Source organism: Mastacembelus armatus, chromosome 1 (assembly GCF_900324485.2).
Source record: "Mastacembelus armatus chromosome 1, fMasArm1.2, whole genome shotgun sequence".
Classification (NCBI taxonomy): domain Eukaryota; kingdom Metazoa; phylum Chordata; class Actinopteri; order Synbranchiformes; family Mastacembelidae; genus Mastacembelus; species Mastacembelus armatus.
In genome coordinates, this window is record NC_046633.1 from 9,130,021 (window position 1) to 9,151,079 (window position 21,059).

Genomic DNA, 21,059 nt, shown 5'->3' on the forward strand with positions numbered 1-21,059 from the left:
ATGACATAAAGTCACCTTTCGACAACCACTGTTCAATATTAACAGTCATGATTTCACTTAAGTGGGTTTTCCCTCTGATATCATGCCATAATGACGACATACTGGGTTGTCGACAAAGGCAGCATCACTGTGGTTCATCCTGTTTGGCGTTCTTAGCAATTTTTGACTAATGTTTCCCATTGTCCCAGTTTTCTCATAGTGCTGGGCTATATTCCAGCATTAACAAATGCACTTAGATACAATAAAGCAAGGATTCTTACATAGTAATTGTAATTATATATACAACATTTTATGACCAGCTTCATTTCTGGCAAACTGGAGGTTCTTGTTTTCCTGTAAAAGTTATTATTATTGCCCTATAACTCGCAGGAGGTACAAAGTGACAACTTTTTTGAGTTGAGAGTTTTTCCTCTCCACTGTCACCAAGTGCTTTTTGTCTTTGTAAAGTGCCTTGGGATGATTTGTATTGTGAATTGGCGCTACACAAATAAATTGAATTCAATTGAAAAATTGTTCATATACTAACTAGCCAATATCCCCAGTCTTTTTCCTGTTAATTTCTGATGACTAGTCATCACATGTGCTATATTTTTGACTAAAATCCTGTTATGTTGGGGAGCTTTTGAGTAGTCACCATAGTAGTTAAGCTGGTTGGAAAAAGACACCTGTTGGACACTTTGGCCTTGATAGTGCTGATTTAGATATGTTAAATCTGTTATGTCACAGACACAGAGTCACTTTCCTTTTTCATTCAGTCCATACAGTTAGCCTATATTGTCATCAAATGTCTAATATTAGTGAAACGTAATTCTACTTAATTGTAGAAATATATATATATATATATATAAGTGACAAAATACAGGTAAGGCAGAAAGGCAAAATATGCTATTGGACCTTTTGTTCTATTTTCCAAAATACTGTTTTAAAGTTCAACAATTACGTTTATTAAATCTTTGTATTAAAGGGGGCAAGTTTTTCTGAAAATATCTTTGTAATTGATGCGCCCTCTGGTGCTTACAAAGGTTTTTTTCAAGTACTCTATGGAGAACTTCACTACCCAGAATTCAGTGTAAATTGTTGCGTCCTCTGATATCCCCTGCAATTATTTTAATGGTGGTATCTGTTTAATGTACTATGTTCACAACACATGAAAAAGTAGTAAGTCAATTATAAATAAATATGGAAAATGTATTATGAAAAAATTACATATTTTTAAGTATTTTCAAAACTCCGGGGATATTTGTAGTCAACTAAATTCTTTGCCGTGGGTCCTCAGTCTCCGGTGTCATTGGTGAATGACCGAAGATGTCTCACAGCAGGTTGTTTACCAGACTGCTGTGTAAGTATTTTAACAAATTATGGGTTTAATTGCTTGAAATGCTTTATAGTTAAGTTTCTGCAACACAAATATATGCGTTGGCTTCGTGGTGTACATGAGCGAGCTTTGTAGGCTTTTACAAAGCTCCCCTGGGCTGGCAGTTAGTTAGCTTCTAGGCTAATTAGCCACACTAGCCTGCCAACTGTACATGCTGTTATTACTTATTGACAGGTAGCGAACAAGCTAACTAGCTATCCTTTCGTTAATCTGTAGCTAATCTAACTTTAACTCCTTGTCAACCTGCTGCCAGGCTGGGGCAGGTGTTGTTATTTGACCTTGGCATTGTTCCTGACTAAATTTAGCGCAAATATGTACTCCGAATTGTTTTTGTAGAGTATCGTAAACTACTGTTAGCCTGTGTTTAGTTTTGATCCAGCAGCGCTTGGAAGCAGCCAGATGAGCTGCTCAGTCTGTCTGTGCAGTCTGCATGCTTATTTCTCGGTGCATTTTAGAGATTTGACATTTAAGTTTATTTCACATGAAGCTAAGGCAAGAATGTGATTGATGTGTCTGTTTAACATGAAGAGACGGCGTTAGATTATTAAGTGAACTTTGCACTATGTCATTGATAAATTGTCTGACTTAAAGGAGGCCAAAGTTCAACCACTCAGGTCATTTTTGGTGCTGTTTTTGCTTCAGCTCTACACGTGTGTAGTGAGGATACACATATGCAAAAACAAAACAGTTTACGAGTTATTTGACTTCATTTTGTTGTTTGTCTTTTACTTTGTTAATAGTGGGCAGCTTTTGTCTGATGCTTGTTCCTGCTCACATTTAATAGAGGAAAAAAACTGTTTCAATTAGTTATATAAATTAGCTTAAGGTTTCAGAACATCTGTGCTTTGGGAGACTTATCTGAATAAAGATTTGCTTTTCTAGTGAAAATAAACCACCAAGTTCACAAAGCCCTGGATGACATTTTAAAAGAGGCCTATAAATTATCTTTTTTTGTTTAATAAATTGCATAAACATTTAATTCATTATCACATTCCTCTGTTTATTGACTTTAACTGTTGATTGACAACATGATCAGTCAGCTAATCTTTGCAGCACTAAATAACTTTTTTCACTTGAAGGCATTAATATGGTAATTACAGCTTTATATACACTTAAGGTTGATGTTATGATTTTGTTATGAACTGTGTGCTAACTTAAATAAGTAAATTGTCCAGTTTTTTGGTGTCATTTGAATGATTATACATGTGTGCAAACGTGAGTGAAAGATGAAACAGACCTTTCACAGCTCTGTCCAACCGGTTAATATCCTTGTGTTATCTCACTCTGCTGGGTGTTGCGAATGTTGAAGTATGTTACTAGTTTTACCAGTTAAGTAAGATTGTTACACAATATATCCAGTTCTTGTCTTAGCAGTATATGTTCATATGCTGCCTCCCTCACTACACTTTGACCTAATTATCTTGCTACTTACTATGTAGACAGCTGTATATGTAAACAGCTGTCTATGTAAACAGCTCTTATCAGCTGCTGGAAACTGCTGTAGACTTGTTAAGACCTGAATAATATATTTCATGTATTGGTTGCAAAATTAAAACAGTGATCTAAAATGGTCAAAAAAAGGCAGAACTAGACAATAAATATTTGTAAGTTTGTCCCAATGGACCTGTCACAGTACAGGTAGTCATATGCAGTGTCAACATATAAATTGCTGTATTATTATTCCATGACATGTTTTCCATGCACTTTACAACATGTTTACAGTTTACAAAATGTGTTTGTAATATCTCTTTTTGAAATTGATAACACTGTCATAATCAGAGGTCTGGGCAGACCTTTTGCAGTAAGTTGTTAATTTCCAATCAGTCGGTATAATTAGGTGTAACGTGTTCTCGTGTATCTCATTTCCTTTTGTAGTTGCTGCCATCTGTAATTAAGCATTTTCATGGTACATCTTAGACTAAAAGTAAGAATTATTGTGGGCACAAGTGCAGTTGAAGTTAACTACATAGTGTGAAAAAAGTAATAAAGGATAGTTGCAAGAGCAAATCAATTGTTGCCAAAACATTGAAGTCTAAAGTCCAAAAGATAATATCTTGGAAGAAAAGGTAATAGAGAGCATAAATGAATCTGTTATGAAAAGGAAGGGGCTTACTGTTGTTAAATAGAAACAATTTTAAGTTTTTCACTCCCAGAAATTGTTTTTAAATGACAGATTATGTGCATTTGCGCACCTCTGACTGTGTTTGCGCTCCACATGCACTTAACTATACAGTTATTGCCCCCCCCCCCTTCAGTGAACAAGTGCATGTGAAACTTGATTCTGTAATGCTTTCATGTTTAAAATGTGTATTGATGTCACCTAAAACCTATCTGTGTTTCCCTCTTTCTCAATACAGTGCAGCAGAGTGGAGTCAGGCACTGTTATACAGGAACACGAAATAACCTCTACATCAACAAGAACACAAAGGTCATCTGCCAAGGCTTCACAGGGAAGCAGGTTTGTACTGATAACTTGTTGCTATCAGTATGTTTTTTTTTTCTTATTGCTTCACATTGGATTAGGTTACTCTAATCTTGTTGTGAAATCTCAGTTTTTTCTTACTAGAAAAGCACTCACTAACACTTTTTTGTGCGTCTAAGATCACTTGACATGAGAGTTTATTTCCATAATTTTACATTTGGTTTCCTCAAGGCGTTTACAGTTACATAAAATATGTGAATTCCAGCCAAGTTCATTTAAATCACCTAAAATCACTTGTTTGTCTCAGGACACTTTAAAAAACATACAACACCATCTGTCCTCAGTTCAGACAAGGAAAAGCTAAATTAATATCTCAGAAAAAGCAACAAAAATTCTAGACAATGAATTAGTCCCTTCTCTTGTGGCTTTAATAGTATAGAGAAAAACAATATTAACACTATTCAGTTAAAGATTTTTTAAAGTAAATAATAATTAGAATTTAGAGAGAGTTTCAGGGAAAAGGGAAATGTTTGGACTGGATCTAACGGATTCTTTTTCTCAAATTGTAGTATTAATCATGACAATATCCATGGTCTGTCTGATTGCTAAAAACATTTGATACCATGATTTTATCATCTCACCGTGATGAGAGTTGGTGCTTTACTTCAAATGCCTGTACATTAAGTTTGTTCTTGCTTTATCCCAGCTTGTTTTGAATAAAAACAGTAACTTTCAATTTACTGCATACCCTTGGTCATTATTTTAGTCAATAAAAATAACTTTGTCTGGCAGATCATAGTCCTCCCAGTTATTTTTCAGGACCATGAAAAAGCTCAAGTATTTCACTCTGAACCGTGTCCATTCAAGGAGAATAAAACTCTTCACAAGTGTGTTCAACAAGCCAGAAACATGGACTTTACAGATTTATATCCCCCCCTCTGTCCTTGCACACATTCCATTTTTCATCTTCCATTTTTGCTTCAACATAATAAAAGGTTGTTAAATATAGTTCCAATGAACACTCCAGATAATTAGAAAAGGATGAGAAATGAAGCAAGTGCTATTGAGTGCACATTGTCGTGTCTTTCTGGCTTGATAAGCAAGCCATTTCTCAAATTTATTGTCCTAACATTTGTGATAATAATGACTGGCAAAAACAGCAAAGTTAGCAGGGTAAAGGAGTGTATTACATTGGGGGAAAATGCTGATTCATAGCTTCTAATTCCTCTTAATAGGTTAGTTATAATTTTTACATTAAAGTCATTTATTTGCACTTGTAGTTAAAACCTTTGGCTACTTCATCTATATTGTTACAGCATCTTTAGCAATAATTAACTGACTACACACTAGTAGGATTTGTTCAGCTGAAAATCAATTTCCACCTCCATCATGCACTGATTTTCTGGGAAAGTACAACTGAGATTCCCTCCCAGAATACATTCTGCCCCCTTTATTGTTATTGCTGCTTTGTCTTGTTTATTTTCATTTCAAATGGGTCCTGATGGTGATATTTGTATCACACACACTATGAACAGTGAGTACTAACATTTGGCTGAGATTACAAACACCAGAATCATCTCTTTACTCTTACTATAGGTATTAACTGTATCAAAACATCACATATTATACCTTTCAAATACAAGCTTGGTAAAAATCACCTTATTCCATTCTTTATGATTACACTTAGATACACACTGTATCGTCTGCGTTCTGTATTATATTGTATTTCCATAAATGATTATGTTTACTCTTAACATTTGAAAGAATTATATTTTTGGTGTCTGTGGATATGAGTAGTTTTGATTGCACAGCACAACTTTTTTTTTATTTACCCACCATTGGATTTGTGACATTTAAAAGTCGACAGCACAGTTTAAAGTTTTACCTAATAGGCTAGATTTAAATTGGCCAGGCTCCAATTAGCATATCAGCTACATTGGTGTGTATGTTGTCAAATAAGAAACAAGAAATTAAGGTACGGAAATAATAACAATAATAAAATGTTTTTGCTCAGTCTTTAAAAAAATAATTACAACAATTCTCTTCACAAATATTTATCTTCTGAGTTTTCTAAACAAAAAAAAACCTCTTGCCTGATTTATGTTTCACCTTTTAAACTCTTAAAACTGATATTTTCATATAGTTACTTCCAGTGGTGCTTATTACCTTGACAACTTTTTAAGGTCTACTCAAAACTGCATCATACATCCACCCACAAAAATGGACAGTATGTGTTAAAACTGATGAATACAAAATACACACAAAACAATCATTTTTACACTTTTTTTATGAAAAAATGCAAAATTAGTTCACAAACCAGTGTGTCTGTGTGGGTTGAAGCAAACTAATCTACTTTATGAATGTCAGGAAAAAGATACACCAGCAGCCACAACTACTTTGTTACAGCCTGCATGGGAGTGACAACACATGAAATAGTTTTTGTAAACAATCTTTCTTGGGAGATATTTTATTGCCACTGTTGGAGAGTATTCACAGCTGCTTTTGATTGGTATTTCAAATGTTCTTTGATGAGATTAAACTAAGCTTACATCATTATTTATCTGTCAGGAACATTTTGATTTGTTCTTATTGAATATATTTAACAGCAGTTACAGTACATCCCTTAGAAGAACCATGAACTCATCCCTTTACTCAGCAGCACAGGTGATTAATCCTGGATGGCAGTATTTTTTCTCTTTCCTCTCTGTCTGTAATGATATCTCAAGGTTGATGCTGCAGAAGTAGCTCTACCCCACTTCATTACACACACACACACACACACACACACACACACTGATTCCTCTTTTCCTCTTTCCTTGTAGGGAACGTTTCACAGTCAGCAGTCTCTTGACTATGGCTCCCAGTTAGTTGGGGGTGTTTCCCCTGGTAAGGGTGGAAAGACACACCTTGAGTTGCCAGTCTTCAATTCAGTCAGGGAGGTATGTGTGACTCCTCATCATTCTGTCATTGTCCATTTTTTAAAATTATGTAAATATATCAGTACATTGAATATGTAAGGATATAAGGACAAAAAGAGAAATATGTATTGATCTGACAGTGAAACTCTAATATCTTTTGAAGCTCTGTGACGCTTTCAAGATAATCTCTGAAGTAACATTAGGTGGCACTATTTCATAACTTTAGAATTTCCATATTTAATACACTACTAGTACCTTTATTTTTCACCTCAGGCAAAAGAGGGCACAGGGGCAGATGCCACTGTGATTTATGTACCCCCTCCGTTTGCGGCAGCAGCCATCATCGAGGCCATTGACGCAGAGATGCCCCTGGTGGTGTGCATCACTGAGGGCATTCCCCAGCAGGATATGGTAAAAGTGAAACATAAGCTGCTACGCCAGAGCACCACTCGCCTCATAGGACCCAACTGCCCAGGAGTCATCAATGTAAGCTCAGGCGCATGCATGCACACATACACGTGTGTGCGCACAGACACACACACACACACACTGAGTCTCTCACACTGAACATACTTTTTTTTTCATCATGTCTAAGAGGGCTGAAAGTACAAACTCCCTCTCAAGGGTAAGGAAGTAATTCAGATTTAATGCATTAATATTCTACACAGCCAAACTAAAACCTTAAAGGAGCAGGATTTTCTTTCATATTGTTGCCTTTTTTTTTTTTTTTTTTTTTGTTACTTTGTTTTTGGTAGAGATGAATAATCAGTCAGTCATTTGTGTTGTATAACTCATGTTTTCTGGATATTAGGATATAGCAAAGTTTGCATTTTGACAAAAAACATCAAGATTTATACTTTGTCATGGGAATTTGTGGAGGGTGTTTGAATTTAGTGTTATTTATTTAAAATGAGCTGTAAGATAAAACGTTAAATAATAAATGACTTCTGCAAAGAAGATTCTGCAGCAAAGAAAAAAGTTTGAGTTTCAAGTCAACATTTCCAGTGATATAATGAAGTATTGAAGTTGAAAGCACACACATATATGTGTGTGTTACAGTAAATAGCCATTACTTTAAGTAAAATTTATTCACATTTAAAATGTATTTATTTGCAGCCTGGCGAATGCAAGATTGGGATCATGCCAGGCCACATTCACAAGAAAGGAAGAATTGGTGAGATTTCTAATTTGTCTATAAAAATCACAAAAGCACACACTTTAAATTTGTGTGTAATGTATTTGAGAATATTTGTTGAATGAGAGCTTTTTCTGTCTATAAATAGAAGGTTGCCGCCTGACTGAAGATTCTCTACCAAATGTCTTTAAATGACTGAAATACAATAGAATAGAACGAGCTCTTTTTATTCATACAAGTACCTTTGTTCCCAGATGATTTTTTTTTTTACAGTACTTGAATCCTAGATTGAGCTTTTGCTGCTGACAGCTTGATAAGCAGTTTGTACCGCTGATGGCCAGTGAACCTTTACAGGAAGTCTGTTTTATAGTAAATTGACTGCCATCATTCCCAAAGCACAGGCAGAACAGCTGTTACAGAGCTCTGTTATGACGCTGATCTCTTTTGTTTTTGCTGTGATGTTGACAACAATTCAGTCAAAGTTGAGTTGAAAATGACAGCTGTATTGAATCTCATTTATCACCCTTGATTGGAGCTATATTTAAATAGTGTTTTACAGAAAAAAAAAACATAAGCTTTTGTTTTTTTCCTCAATGTGTCTTTCAGGCATTGTGTCGAGATCGGGCACCCTGACATATGAAGCTGTGCACCAAACTACACAAGTTGGGTTGGGCCAGTCTCTCTGTGTCGGTAAGCTTGCAATGACCTGTGTGGCCTTCTTGACATATGAGAGCAGACTGATTATAAAACGGTGTATGGATTCATGAGGTTCTTTCATGAGGAATCTTTAAAATGTAGAATATGTCATGAAAGTATCTGCTGCATTTCCTTTAAAGACAGGATGATTAGTTATGGGGCTTTTTTACTAGCACTACACTACTCTGCTCTACTAGACTTGTTTTTTTAGGGGGGTTTTCCATCAGGGCATAGTACCTGGTACCAGGTACTGTATTAGTACCTCCACGGCCGAGGTTCCAAGTGAGCTGAACCGATACTAAAATGTGATGTCAACAGACTGCGTGCCACTGATTGGCAACGGTGACCATTTGTTTTTCGTTTTTATAGTCTTTAGCGAGGCAATTGGTTAACTTTACTTGCAAAACAACACCGTGGCCCTACAAGGAGGTGCGTATGCATGCGTTTGTGTCATGTATAAAGGACGTCATGGCAGTTTCGTGCTGCCATGCTAGGACGGCCCCGCCCATGTTGAGGTGGTAGCTAATTGTAATGGAAAATGACTAGAACAAAGTCGAGTCGAGTAGAGTAGAGCCAAGTAGTGCTAAAACTGTATAAAGGAAAAGTGATATTAATACCAAGCGCTCATCATCACATGCTTACATTGCATTTGAGCCTTGTTGTGAATGTTGACAAGATCCAAGATTTGAGGGACTTAAAATGCACACTATACATAACATTTCTATAAGTGTGTCTTTTAATAATTACTCCAATGACCCAAATGTAAAACCTTGAATGAATGTTTCACCTGACTTAGCAGGAATAGGAAGGCAATCTACTAGATTAGCACAGGATGCGAAAACGTTCAAAGCATGTTGTTATACCTGGTAGGTGTATGCTAAGTTCTATGATGTTTAGGTAGTACAGTAATTTCATCATCCAAGAACAGATTTAAAACAACCTGTTTTTTTCTGTTATATAATCATTGTTTTCTTCCCTACAATTCCTCACAGTCTTGTCTTTAACTTACTGATTTCCAGTGGGGATCACATGCACACACACACATGCAGCTTTATAACATAACCTAAAGCCAGGAAATTATATGGAAATATTTTTCTTTTTGCTGTCTTCGGAAGTAATTTGTAACTGATCTTATCAATCCTTTGTTTCTCTTTATTCTCACTGAAATCATCAGTAGACAGCTCCTTTCACCCGTGTTTGCTAACTATATACACTGTAAATTTCATTAGTACATCTAGATGTACTGTTATGATACCATTATGCCCAGCTCTGTTACTTCTTAACAACATAGAAAATATAATACTAACTATTTTATAAAAACAAATTCTTGGCACAAAAAAAATCTATATCAAAGGACGTGTTGGACATTCAAATTAACTGCAAAATAACTTGGCTTCATTATTATTTAGATATTTTAATTATGAACTGTTCTCTAGCCAGACTTCATAAAGCCAGTGCTGCAACAGTATTAAATATTGTAGAGTTCATTAAGGGGGTTTATTGGTGGTTCATTTAGCGACTTCTGAAGTCTGGGTATGACCTTGGGGCTACAGCAAATTACAGTTAATACAGTATTTAATATCACTGTCATCTTTGTTGCTGATAATGTGGTCCTCTAATTATTATTCATGTTTTTTGGTGTTGCTAGGTTCTTCAATGACATTTATATAAATTTAAATGAAAATTTCTCTATAAAGATTTGTCTTGTGGAGGAATTGGAAACTAATTATAGATCCTAGTTATAATTTTTTGTGGAAATTATTTAAAGGTTATTATTTGAACCTTATGATTCAGAAAAGCTTCACAAGTCATGTGCTTTGGATATAAAAGGAAAGGAAATTAGTAAAGGTTATGTTAATTAGAAAATGTGTTCCTTTTAACCATTGTCCAGTGTAACATTGTTTTGAATAGTTTGTTGCTTATCTACAGTGGCTTGGGCAAGGATTCTTCACTTTTGCATATTTTATTGTGCTTGAGATTTAAATTAAACAGCAATAATAACAACAGAACACTTTACTACTTGTATGAGAGGCCCACACTGTAGTTCCCCACCCCTTTGAAGCTACACCTTTCAGCTTATTTTTTGGCTTTTACAGTACATTACTGTTTTAATTCACTCTCACCCCTCTCGTAGTCATGTCTAGATGCCCCTCACAGCAAAAAAGCTCTGATAAACCTAATGTTTATTACCTTCCCAGTACCAAACTGCAGACAAAGGTTGGAACAAATTTGTTGCTGTTTTGTTTGCAAATGTATTCAATAAAAAAAAAAAAAAGATAATTAGGAAAGTATGCAAAAGTGAAGGCTTCTCCCAATAAATTGGAAATAGGAGCCAACATTCAAGAGTAAAAGGGATAAATGGAATACATTGAAATCACAGAGAATCAGTCTAGATACATTTCATGTCCTCATGTGAAACTTCAGGTTCAGGGTAACCCCAGTGAACTAGTGTGAACAATCTCAGCCAGATATCCAACCATATTGATATAAAGGTGCTTCCTGTTGTACTCTCAGGCTGAGCAGCCATGTGATCCTCAAATATTAACTGGAATTATCCTTTAAGAGCTGTGAGCATACAGTAAGTGTTTCCTTTGTCTCCTGCAAGGTATTGGTGGGGATCCATTCAATGGTACAAACTTCATAGACTGTCTGGAGGTGTTCCTGAACGATCCTAAGACAGAGGGCATCATACTAATTGGAGAAATTGGAGGCAGTGCAGAGGAGAATGCTGCTGAATACCTCAAAGAGCACAACTCTGTAAGGAAGTAACGCATTTGAAACCCAGTATTTCACTTCACTCTACTTGTAATATCCTCTACTGCAGTGCTTCACTATAAATATATCTGTTCATTTTAAACATGTATATTTTTCTAAATTAGCTCTTAGTCTTGCCCTTTCCAATTTATCATCTGCAGTGAACATTGGAAACCACTGTACAACAAGAACAAGGTGGAACAATGAAAGTGTCTTTTCTCTTTGGTCATAGCCTGAGGCTTTTTCTCAGCTTCGTCTGTATGATTTGTGTGTTAAAGATTGAGAATGACAAATGGGCTGAAGGTATTATTCACAGGGCATGTTCTAGAAATCTGAAAGGACGAGCAGTGAACCTTTTGTGATGCCCACATGTGATAGAGAGCAGTATGATGATGACTGGCTTATTGAGGGTAGTGCCAGAGAACTTGTAATTGACGTTTTTAACTTTTTAAGGGCCGTACTTGGCATTTCACTCCTTGCAGATGACTATTAATCTGTTAATTTTTCAGTGTGTGTATATGTTTGTTTCTATCTATGTGTGCATGCTTATGGTGCTCTAGAGCAGAGAAATGGATTTGATTTGCCATTGGCTGCTTTAATACATGCAAATCTCCACTGGTGTCTCAGGAGAATAACTTTTCTCACTCCACAAATAAAGTACAAACACCCCTTCTGCAGCACCCAATCGCCCAGAATGTTGACACCAAGGGACATTTCAAATGAAACATATGCATGAAAAAGCCCAGCTGAGTGTGGGAGTAAGCTACAGATCTGTTGAGTCAGTTTTATAGAACATCATACATAAAATGGTGTACTTGGACCTTATTTATAATAGTTGAAAAGAGTGTCGGGATGTCCGCAGACATTTTACTTAAAAAAATAAAAAACTTTATTTAAATACATTTGAATTCAAGTCACCAAAACAGTAACCTGGGGCAACTTCCATATGTGAATATTGTGTTAATGTGAAAAACTCTGTTGCAGCAGGTGAGTTCAGCCAAAACTAAACCTCTAAATGTTGTATTGCTTCAGTAAAATGGGGCCCAAGAAGAATCAGCCAATCAGAGCTTTGAGGGATCAGATTAAAAATTGTAAGATCATTTTTTTTCTTAGGTAGCTGCCTATTACTTCCATGAAAAAAAGCATTATAAGCATGTCTACAGAAAATGCGAACATGCATGAGGTTGCTGCAGCTGTTCACATAATTTCTAAGTCATTTAGTGATGCCTATGAAACATCAGTATCAATGGGACAGCTGCACTCTCACAACTCATTGTTTAGAGAAAGAAATCAACATAATATCCCTTCTAAATAAATGAAAGAATCGGCTAATGCTAAGTCCAAATGAATCACATTATAGAAAATAACTTTTCAGTCTGCTTATCAGGGCCCAAACCATAATCACATTTGAATTCAAATAGTGCTAAAATGACTAAAGTGTTTAAATCGTTTTCTGTAAAGTATTTGTGTCAATGAGGCTAAGCTGAACTACAGAAACATTTCTCAGTAGAAAGCAGTGCAGTACAGCAGCACAGATCACAACCTCCAAAATGGCCATGCAGTTGAGTCAACATCTGTAAAACATTTTGAACAAAATAGCATTTTATCACCTTCATGTTGGGGAGGCTTTATTATATAATTCATTCTGTAATATTATAATTATATCATACTGTAATTATTGTAGATCGGTGAGAGTAGATGTGGCATCACACTTTTTTTTACCACTTAAAACCAGTAAGAACACTGGCACTACCATCAAGATAGAAAATTCTTATGTGAAATAGACTAAACTATTTCAACTATGGCAGAAAATTGTGTGTTGATTGTCAAACCACATCACTCATAGTCAGATGTTAATTGTAAAGATTGTTTTTTTAAGATGCTATATTTCACATTTACTTGAAAAATTCTACCACATTGGAATCATTATGTATTGAACGCTCAGTGAAACTAAAAGTCCGGCGCCATGATTGATTTGAGTCATGCAACATTAAATATATTGAACTTCTACTTGACACGTTAGACACATTATGCCAGAAAGGTGAAAAAGTATTGATCCCTGTATCAATCACTGTTACAGTTGAGTTATTGCAGACTGTTTATCTACCGACACTTTAATAAAGTAAAATTCAAGAAAATAAGCTTATACTTCCTGCTTGGTTCTGCTGTCAGATTTTATGATGCAGGGCATATTTCAGGGTTCAGCCTTCATCAGTGTCTGCAGTGCTTGCCAACATTATGTGATCTTAAAAGGTTACCCATATCAAAGGTCTGCCTGTCATTACTGGAGTTTCACTAGCTTTCTGAATTTAGAAATAGGTTTTAAACAGAATAGGTGTATCACAATTTGCTCCATTGTTATTAAATAGGTCATTATACTTGGCAGCTAAGCTACTGTGGAGGTTTATAGTTTTTTTTGCCCTATTTCAGCCTCCTGTAGACCAAGTTGCAAGCTTAGTTAAAAGTCTTAATTCTTCGCAGACAACATATAAAAGCAGTGTTGGTTGAAATTTGAAGGAAGTCTGAGACCAGAACAGTTTCTTTTTCCTGCCTATCTTACATGCTTAAAAGGGCATATAGTGTTATTATCTCTCTTTGACTTTTTAAGTGACCGTAATTCCTCACAGTGAAGCAGGCTGTTTTGTGTTTATAGAAAAAAAAGCTCTCCTCCACTCATGTTGGCACACAGAGGTGAGGGAACTACCCTTTTGGTCTTATAATTAAGGTAATATATCTGAACTGCCAACAGTGGAAAACAAAAAATGGGTAAAGTGAATGGTAGTATGACTCCCCTCCCTGCATGTATTGTTTGCATTTAGTGTCCAGGGAAGCAGGGATTAATAGAGTAATTAATCCCCTTTCGTTTGAGGTAGACTTAAGACTTGATTTGCACGAGGGTGGTTTGTTTATTCAGAACGTGATTTGACTTCTGAATATTAAGGGGGATTTGGTGGTAGTTTATTTTCGGCTTACATTTTTCAATGCAAAGAACAGATGTTGGCGACTTATTTAGAGCACTTTAAAGCAATAGTTCCTTTCTCTGTTAATTTTCTTATTAACTGTCCACGTGTTAATGTCTCATTAGCGGTGCATTTCTTGCCAAGGTCCTCAACATTTCCCTGGCTGAATTATGTCCTGCTAGTCTTAATTATCAAAAGTCATCTCTGTTTTTTTATTAGCGGCTGCCATGTTCTTCCTGCCACAGCCAGGTTTGAATATTTAAGCTGAAATTGCGCTGCAAGTGGGTGTCTTTGAAGGACCTCGCTGGATTGCTTTTGCTTTTGAGCATGTCACATTCACTCTCTGAAATCAGTCTTCCAGATGAGCCCCAGCCTCAGCCTGAAAAGACTGTGCGTGTGTGTGTGTGCGTGCGTGCGTGTATGTGTGTGCATCCTCCACATCCTCCTCAATTATGTTGTTATTCCTAAGTATGAAATATTAGCTGCTGTATGTGCGCACAGACATACACACTCACCGTCCCTCTAGCTTGTTATGATGTTATTGCTGAAGATGAAATATTAGCTCTCTTCACCTTGGAAATGATCTTAACTGTTGAACGTAACATCCATCAATGAGCAAGCAGCATAGACAGGCGCTGAGCTAATCAGTGACTGCATGACTAATTACTATCTCAGAAATGAGATGATATGAGATGGCAGGAGCCTGAGCCCCTATCTGGTCATACACCAACCCATGCAATTAAATGGCTTGATTGACCCTTTGTTTTAATAATGCAGGCTGAGACAGAGACGGCTGGTTTGACAAGCCTGTTATCATGAGCGCTCTGTAATGAGAAGACATGGGGTGTTTAATTTCTAATGAACGAATAAAATGCACATGCAGCAAACTCTTTCACTCTTGTATAGTCCAGGCCTTAATATTTTTTCCTTCACCCTTTTTACCTAGTTTGTGGCGGTATAAACTGTACTCACATCCTCACATTTTCTCTTTAACTTGTTCTCCTTTTCTTTCTATTTTCCCCTTTTTTGCTAATTCAAAGCCTGTGGTGTCCTTCACTGCAGTGCTTGAACTTGTTCTCCTTCTCTGACCATTTTCACCTTAATTTACACTCACTCTTTCTTTTTCTTTTTCTTCTGTGTGTAGGGTCCTAATTCAAAGCCTGTGGTGTCCTTTATTGCGGGACTAACTGCTCCTCCTGGCCGAAGGATGGGTCACGCTGGTGCCATCATTGCTGGTGGAAAGGGTGGAGCCAAAGAGAAGATTGCAGCCCTGCAGTCAGCCGGAGTTATAGTCAGCATGTCCCCTGCCCAGCTGGGCAGCACCATGTTCAAGGTGAGTTCTTTCTCCCAACCATAAATGATAAAATTCAACAATAGCAATAGCAATTATGAGAATGTGTTTATATGTACTGCTGGGGTGGGCGGTGGGCAGAAGGACTACATATTCAAGTTTAAGGTTTCGTAAACTTTTGGTAGTAAAACTTTTACATGTCATTCCTGTCATATTCTATGAAAATTTCCATGTACTAATAAACAGATAAAGTATTGCCATTGTAGTATAAAAATCATTAAAGGTCGTATGTAGAAATGAAGTACAATTAAGAGTATAATAGCAATTAAAAGCTTTCTAAACAAAGTTTACAATCAAATATCCTTTTACAAGGTTATAAAAACATTTTAATGTCAAATCTCAGGTCTGAATAGGTGTGACATTTCTTTAAGGGGTGGGTGGGGGGCATTGAGGTTAAGATGGGATTTTTAAAACACTGGTAAAATAAAGAAGCACAAATTAATAAACACATGTTGATAGCAGCTGATTTGGTGCCCCTTCCTCTTTATTTCAATTTATCTCCAGGGAGGCACCATTAACAAGATGTATAAAAAGTGAAAGCGTGTATTACAGCCATTCATCATCTTATACTTTCATTACCACTGCTGACACTACTGTATGCGGATATAGATTTACATGTGTTTCCTTTTTTTTTTTTTTTACCAAAGTTTAATTCATAATCATTGTGTGTAATGATGAAAAACGTTTTGTGTGGTGGTTCAATTTTCAGCACATTGTACTCATACATCTCTGTTAATCTCATTGGCCGTTGTAATGAAAGTAATAACATGTAAGAGAAGAAAATAGACATAATGCTTTGGGTGTGGGAAGTAATGATGACTCCAGAAGCAGCTGTTCAGCTTTGGGAGAACATCTCACTAACCTGAATGAGGCACAACACAACGGGTGAGGAGATGAACAGTCACTTCAAAATATTCAGACCCTTCGCTTTGTGTAATTTGTGTTACAGATTTTATCTTAAATTGATAAATTGGTTATTTTTGCCCACCTGTCTGACTTAAGTAAAAACATGTTTTTAGAACTATTTGCAAATTTATCAGAAATTCAAATCTCTTTTAATCAAATATTCGGACCTTCTACTGTGCACTCCAGATTGTGAGCAAGTGCATCCTGATTGCTTTAATTAAATAGATTTGTGTTGAGCTGTGGCAAATTTAATTGATTTGATTAGAACCACCTCTGCTGTTTGTAGAGTTAGCCATCCAGTCAAACTGAGTAACAGTTTCAGTTCGTTACTAAGCGAGGTGACCAAGAATCCAAGGATCACTCTGAGTCTTTTCCAAAGATGGGTGAACCAGATGGAAAGACAACCATCTTAGCAGCACTCAATCAGGTCTTTATGGTAGAGTGGCACTGACACTAGAGTACAAGGCAGACAGCAGCCTGCTTAGAGATTGTAAAACAGCACTTAAAAGACAGAGACTATGAGGAAAAAGATCCTCTTGTCTGATGAGACAAAAATGTGGAAAAAGTCTGACTGTCCTTGATTGGACAAGTCAAAGCCTAGACTTAAACCTCCAAAAAGATGTTTCCCATCCAGTTGAGTGGAATTTGAGAGGATTTGCCAGGAAAATGGGATAAACTACCTAAATCCAGGTGTGCAAAGGTTGTGGAGACTTAAGAAGACTTAAATCTGTAACTGATGCCAAAGGGGCAGCTACAGTGCTCAAGACACAAGCTGAACAAAATAAACTTCTTGCCTAGATTGTACCTTCTGTCAACAATCAAAAAGGTGTGTTACATATTTTGAGTAGTTCTCAGTAAAATGAAATATCTGATGGTGGTAGGCAGTAATAATGCCCTTACTTCCAGGTGATACATCATCATATTGAGCAAACACTGCAGAATTTGCTTTTGTCCTCGGTTACATAAGCACGTCCTCACACACTATTCATCATAATAATTATTACAGATACACACTGCCATTTCAGCTGTTGTGTAAACAGGATGCAGCATGCTAGGTTGACAGCTACTGTCTCTGTTAAAATTATATTTTATTTCTAGCTTTTGAAGTTAGTGAAAATGAAATGTGTCAGGACAAATAATGCTTTTGCCTCAACTCATGTTTTGGTTTTTGTCTACCCAAATTATATGTAGTGCAATACACACCTGGTAGACAAATACATGGGAAAATTAAACCATGCAAAAATAATGGGGTTTTATTGGAAAAACAAAGTTACAGCCCTTGGGCAGTGAATAATGCAAAATAAGTTGTTTTCCTCAACAAGTAGGGCTTGACAACAATCAGCTTATGTTTGATATCTTAAATGAAAATGTCTTCATAACCATGTCCATCTAATCTATTACGACTTCTGTTTTTATTTGTATTTTCTTGCGGATCTTGACATATTTTTTAATGCAATTTTAAGGTTTTTTATATTGTGAATGTGCTCCCTGATGAATATCCATGTCCAAAAACATTGTCATCTTAATCAGGTCACTGCTAATATTGTGCAAGATTTCAGCTTCTTGTTTTGTACCCTGATTCAAATATTGTTAAAGTATGGTTGGTACAAGTACTTGATATAACCTTATAAAAGCTAAGCCCTGCCAACTTTAAACGTGTAAGAAAAACAGGCAAACGGACACAAATGTATAGATAACGAAATCTTTGGCACATAACTGTTTGTATAGGCCACCCATCACACACAAAGGCAGCTGCTAGAAATAGCATTTGGTATGTTAATCGCAATTAAATATGCAATGCTTGCTATGATACCCAACGGATTTCTCAGTGTCACTGGTGCAAGGACAAGATATCAGAAAATGCATGTTTTATCTGAGAAGGACTTAATTCATATGCAGTGTAGAATAATTATAACCTTTTACTTGTTTACAAAATTTTGGAACTCATAATCACAGTGGCAGATGGTATTATCCTATCCTGCTCAATATTCACAGTGAAACCTGCATGCACATGTATACAGATGTGTGCAGCAAACACATTTAATCTCCGGTTTCTGTTGGTTCAATAAATTCTCAACTCCAAAGAGTTGAAGGCAGCCAGACTATATTTATGATGCCTGCACTCTTCATACGTCTGACCGCAGGTGTGTCAAAGCTGTTGTCATTGCTAGCTTGTAAATGTCTTGCTTTTCTTTCACATTATGTTTTCCTCGGCTCTCCTCAGTTTGAATCCAGATGCATTTTCACTCTTCCTGCTTGAGTGGCAGCCTCTACTTTTCTCATTTCACTCCCCCTCTTCCTCTTGTCTTGTCAAGTGTCTGAGTCTGTCTCTCACACAAAAAGTCTGTGTTTTTCTTCTCCTCTCTGTCACAAACAGCTCTTCTCTTAACTTGGTGCTATGATTCCTGTCTTGTATTTTACTGTTCTGCTGCTGTAGACCAACAATGCATCGATCTACTTATGTCATGAACAACTGCCTCCTCCTTTTTCCCTGTCACTCTTTCCATCCTATCACTCTTTCTTTGTTTTGGGGGGGGGTCTATTCCTCTGCTGCTTCATTCCTAATTGCTGAAGCTTGTGCCATGTTCTCTTATACCCAGTCTGATCTCTAAACTGAAAATCAATCACTTCATCCTTCCCACAACATCGGGGTTAGAGAGGCCCATGATGCCTCCCAAGCATTTCAGATTTCACGAACATGAACCTTTTTCTTCCTAAAGGTGGCAGTAAACCTTCAGGTATCCGCAAGCCACAGAGGAGAGGGCCAACATGTGCATGCATACTTGTGTGTTATATAGACCTGATAAATGACATTTGCATTAAGTTACTTTCCCCTGTGGAATGGAAAATTCTCAGGGAACGACATATTCTATCATCCTACGGTTTGTGTGATATTTCCCAAATTGAATATGTAAATAGCAACATCCTTTTTAATGGCTGACATAATGCTTTCTCATTTATAGTCACATGGTTGGTCTGTGCTGATAAACACAGTAACTATAACCTCACATAAATCAGATCTTTGCAGATGTGTAGGCCCTCTCAATCACAGGAAGTGAGTTGTTTTAATGTTGACAACTGAACTGTCACATACATGCTACACAATTTGCACTTTCCAGGAAAAACAACAGGTTCTCCAGTGCTCCAGCAGCTTCTCTTTCCCTCCTCAACCACAGATCTTATACATGGGATCAGAACAGAGCTTTATGAATTCTGCATAAATAAATCATTGAATTCTGTCTCTCACCTCATTTCACATTGTTTCTTTTCTTCTTCCTCTCTATTGTCCTCTGTAGGAGTTTGAGAAGAGGAAGATGTTGTAAATTGTTCGAGAAGGAACCTGACCTTTTACCCCCACTCTGAAATCGAGATGAACAGCCTGATTCTGGGGGTGGATATGCCCTGCAGTGTCTGTAAACCCTGATAATTTCAACTACAATGCGCACATACGATATTTATATTGTAATTTCTACCATCAACTTGTACCATGCACATAATGAAAGAATAAATCATAGTGTCTTAATGGTATCATAAAGATCTCACTGTAAAAAATGTGAACGCTTTACAGGTGTGTGTTTTTTTTTTTCCTCTCCTCCACACAATGTCAACAGCTGCAGAAAGGATGCCATACTAACCTTGGTGATCTATTTCATTCCGTTTTATTCCTGTAAGACATATTCCATCACTCACTTCACTGGCTGTCCACATGAATAAGAAACATGTCTGATACCACTTCTTCGGCTGTGTGTTTTTTGTTTTTTTTTTTGTTTGTTTTTTTTATACACATGCCGCATTTGAGAAACAGATGTGGTCACTTTAGTCAGTGAGCTCATCTGTTTCCAGATTTCTTTTTCAGTTTTTTTTTTTTTTTTTTTTGTTTATTTTATTTTTTGTAGCATAAGGTGCATAAAACTCAGCATATGTAGGGATGACAGGGATACAAAAGATATCAAATGCTGAGTGGGTATGATGCTTGCAGGCTTTTCAGCACGTGCCAGTTCCATGTTATCTGTAGAGAATCAAGTTTCTCAAAACTACTTCTCAGTTAAATAGGCTAATGTGAATTTAAATTTTGATTTAGTCATGCTTTTATATTATTAAGACAGACAATGGCAGATTAGTAGTCAGAGGTCATTTGCTAATCATTTGCAGAGAAATTTAAATAAATTCTACTTTGCATTCGTTTGTCATGTAAAAGTGTGCAGATAAAAACTATTTAGAATAGCCTGCTTTGGCCAACTAATCTGACTTTATACTGAGGTTTCACAGCTGTAATACGTTTTAGGTAAATTGAACTGTAGGCATTGTGCTTAATACTCACTTTTTCAAGTTTGATGTATAAAGTAAAAACTAGAGGTGGAAATAAAAATATAAAATGAGTACTGACATCTCAGATTGTGAGCAGAGCAAAGTTTCAAGTTAGCCTCTAATTAAGACAAACCTCCAAGTTCCATGTAAAAGCTATAGGTTAAATTAACGCCTCATTACTGTACACAAGGTGAAGTTAGACCAAGTGGAAGAAAATGAAAGGGTACGATAAGG

General features: G+C 36.5%; 1 protein-coding gene across 1 annotated transcript; it reads left to right on the forward strand.

Moving 5' to 3' along the window:
• The first annotated feature begins 1,265 nt into the window (after positions 1-1,265).
• On the forward strand, positions 1,266-20,075 carry suclg1 (succinate-CoA ligase GDP/ADP-forming subunit alph). The gene is made up of 9 exons (XM_026304382.1): positions 1,266-1,339; positions 3,733-3,833; positions 6,620-6,736; positions 6,989-7,201; positions 7,832-7,889; positions 8,457-8,540; positions 11,152-11,303; positions 15,405-15,593; positions 19,814-20,075. Exons 1-9 carry the CDS (start codon positions 1,306-1,308, stop codon positions 19,838-19,840), a joined length of 975 nt encoding a protein of 324 aa, XP_026160167.1. The 5' UTR covers positions 1,266-1,305; the 3' UTR covers positions 19,841-20,075.
• Positions 20,076-21,059: the final 984 nt, after the last annotated feature.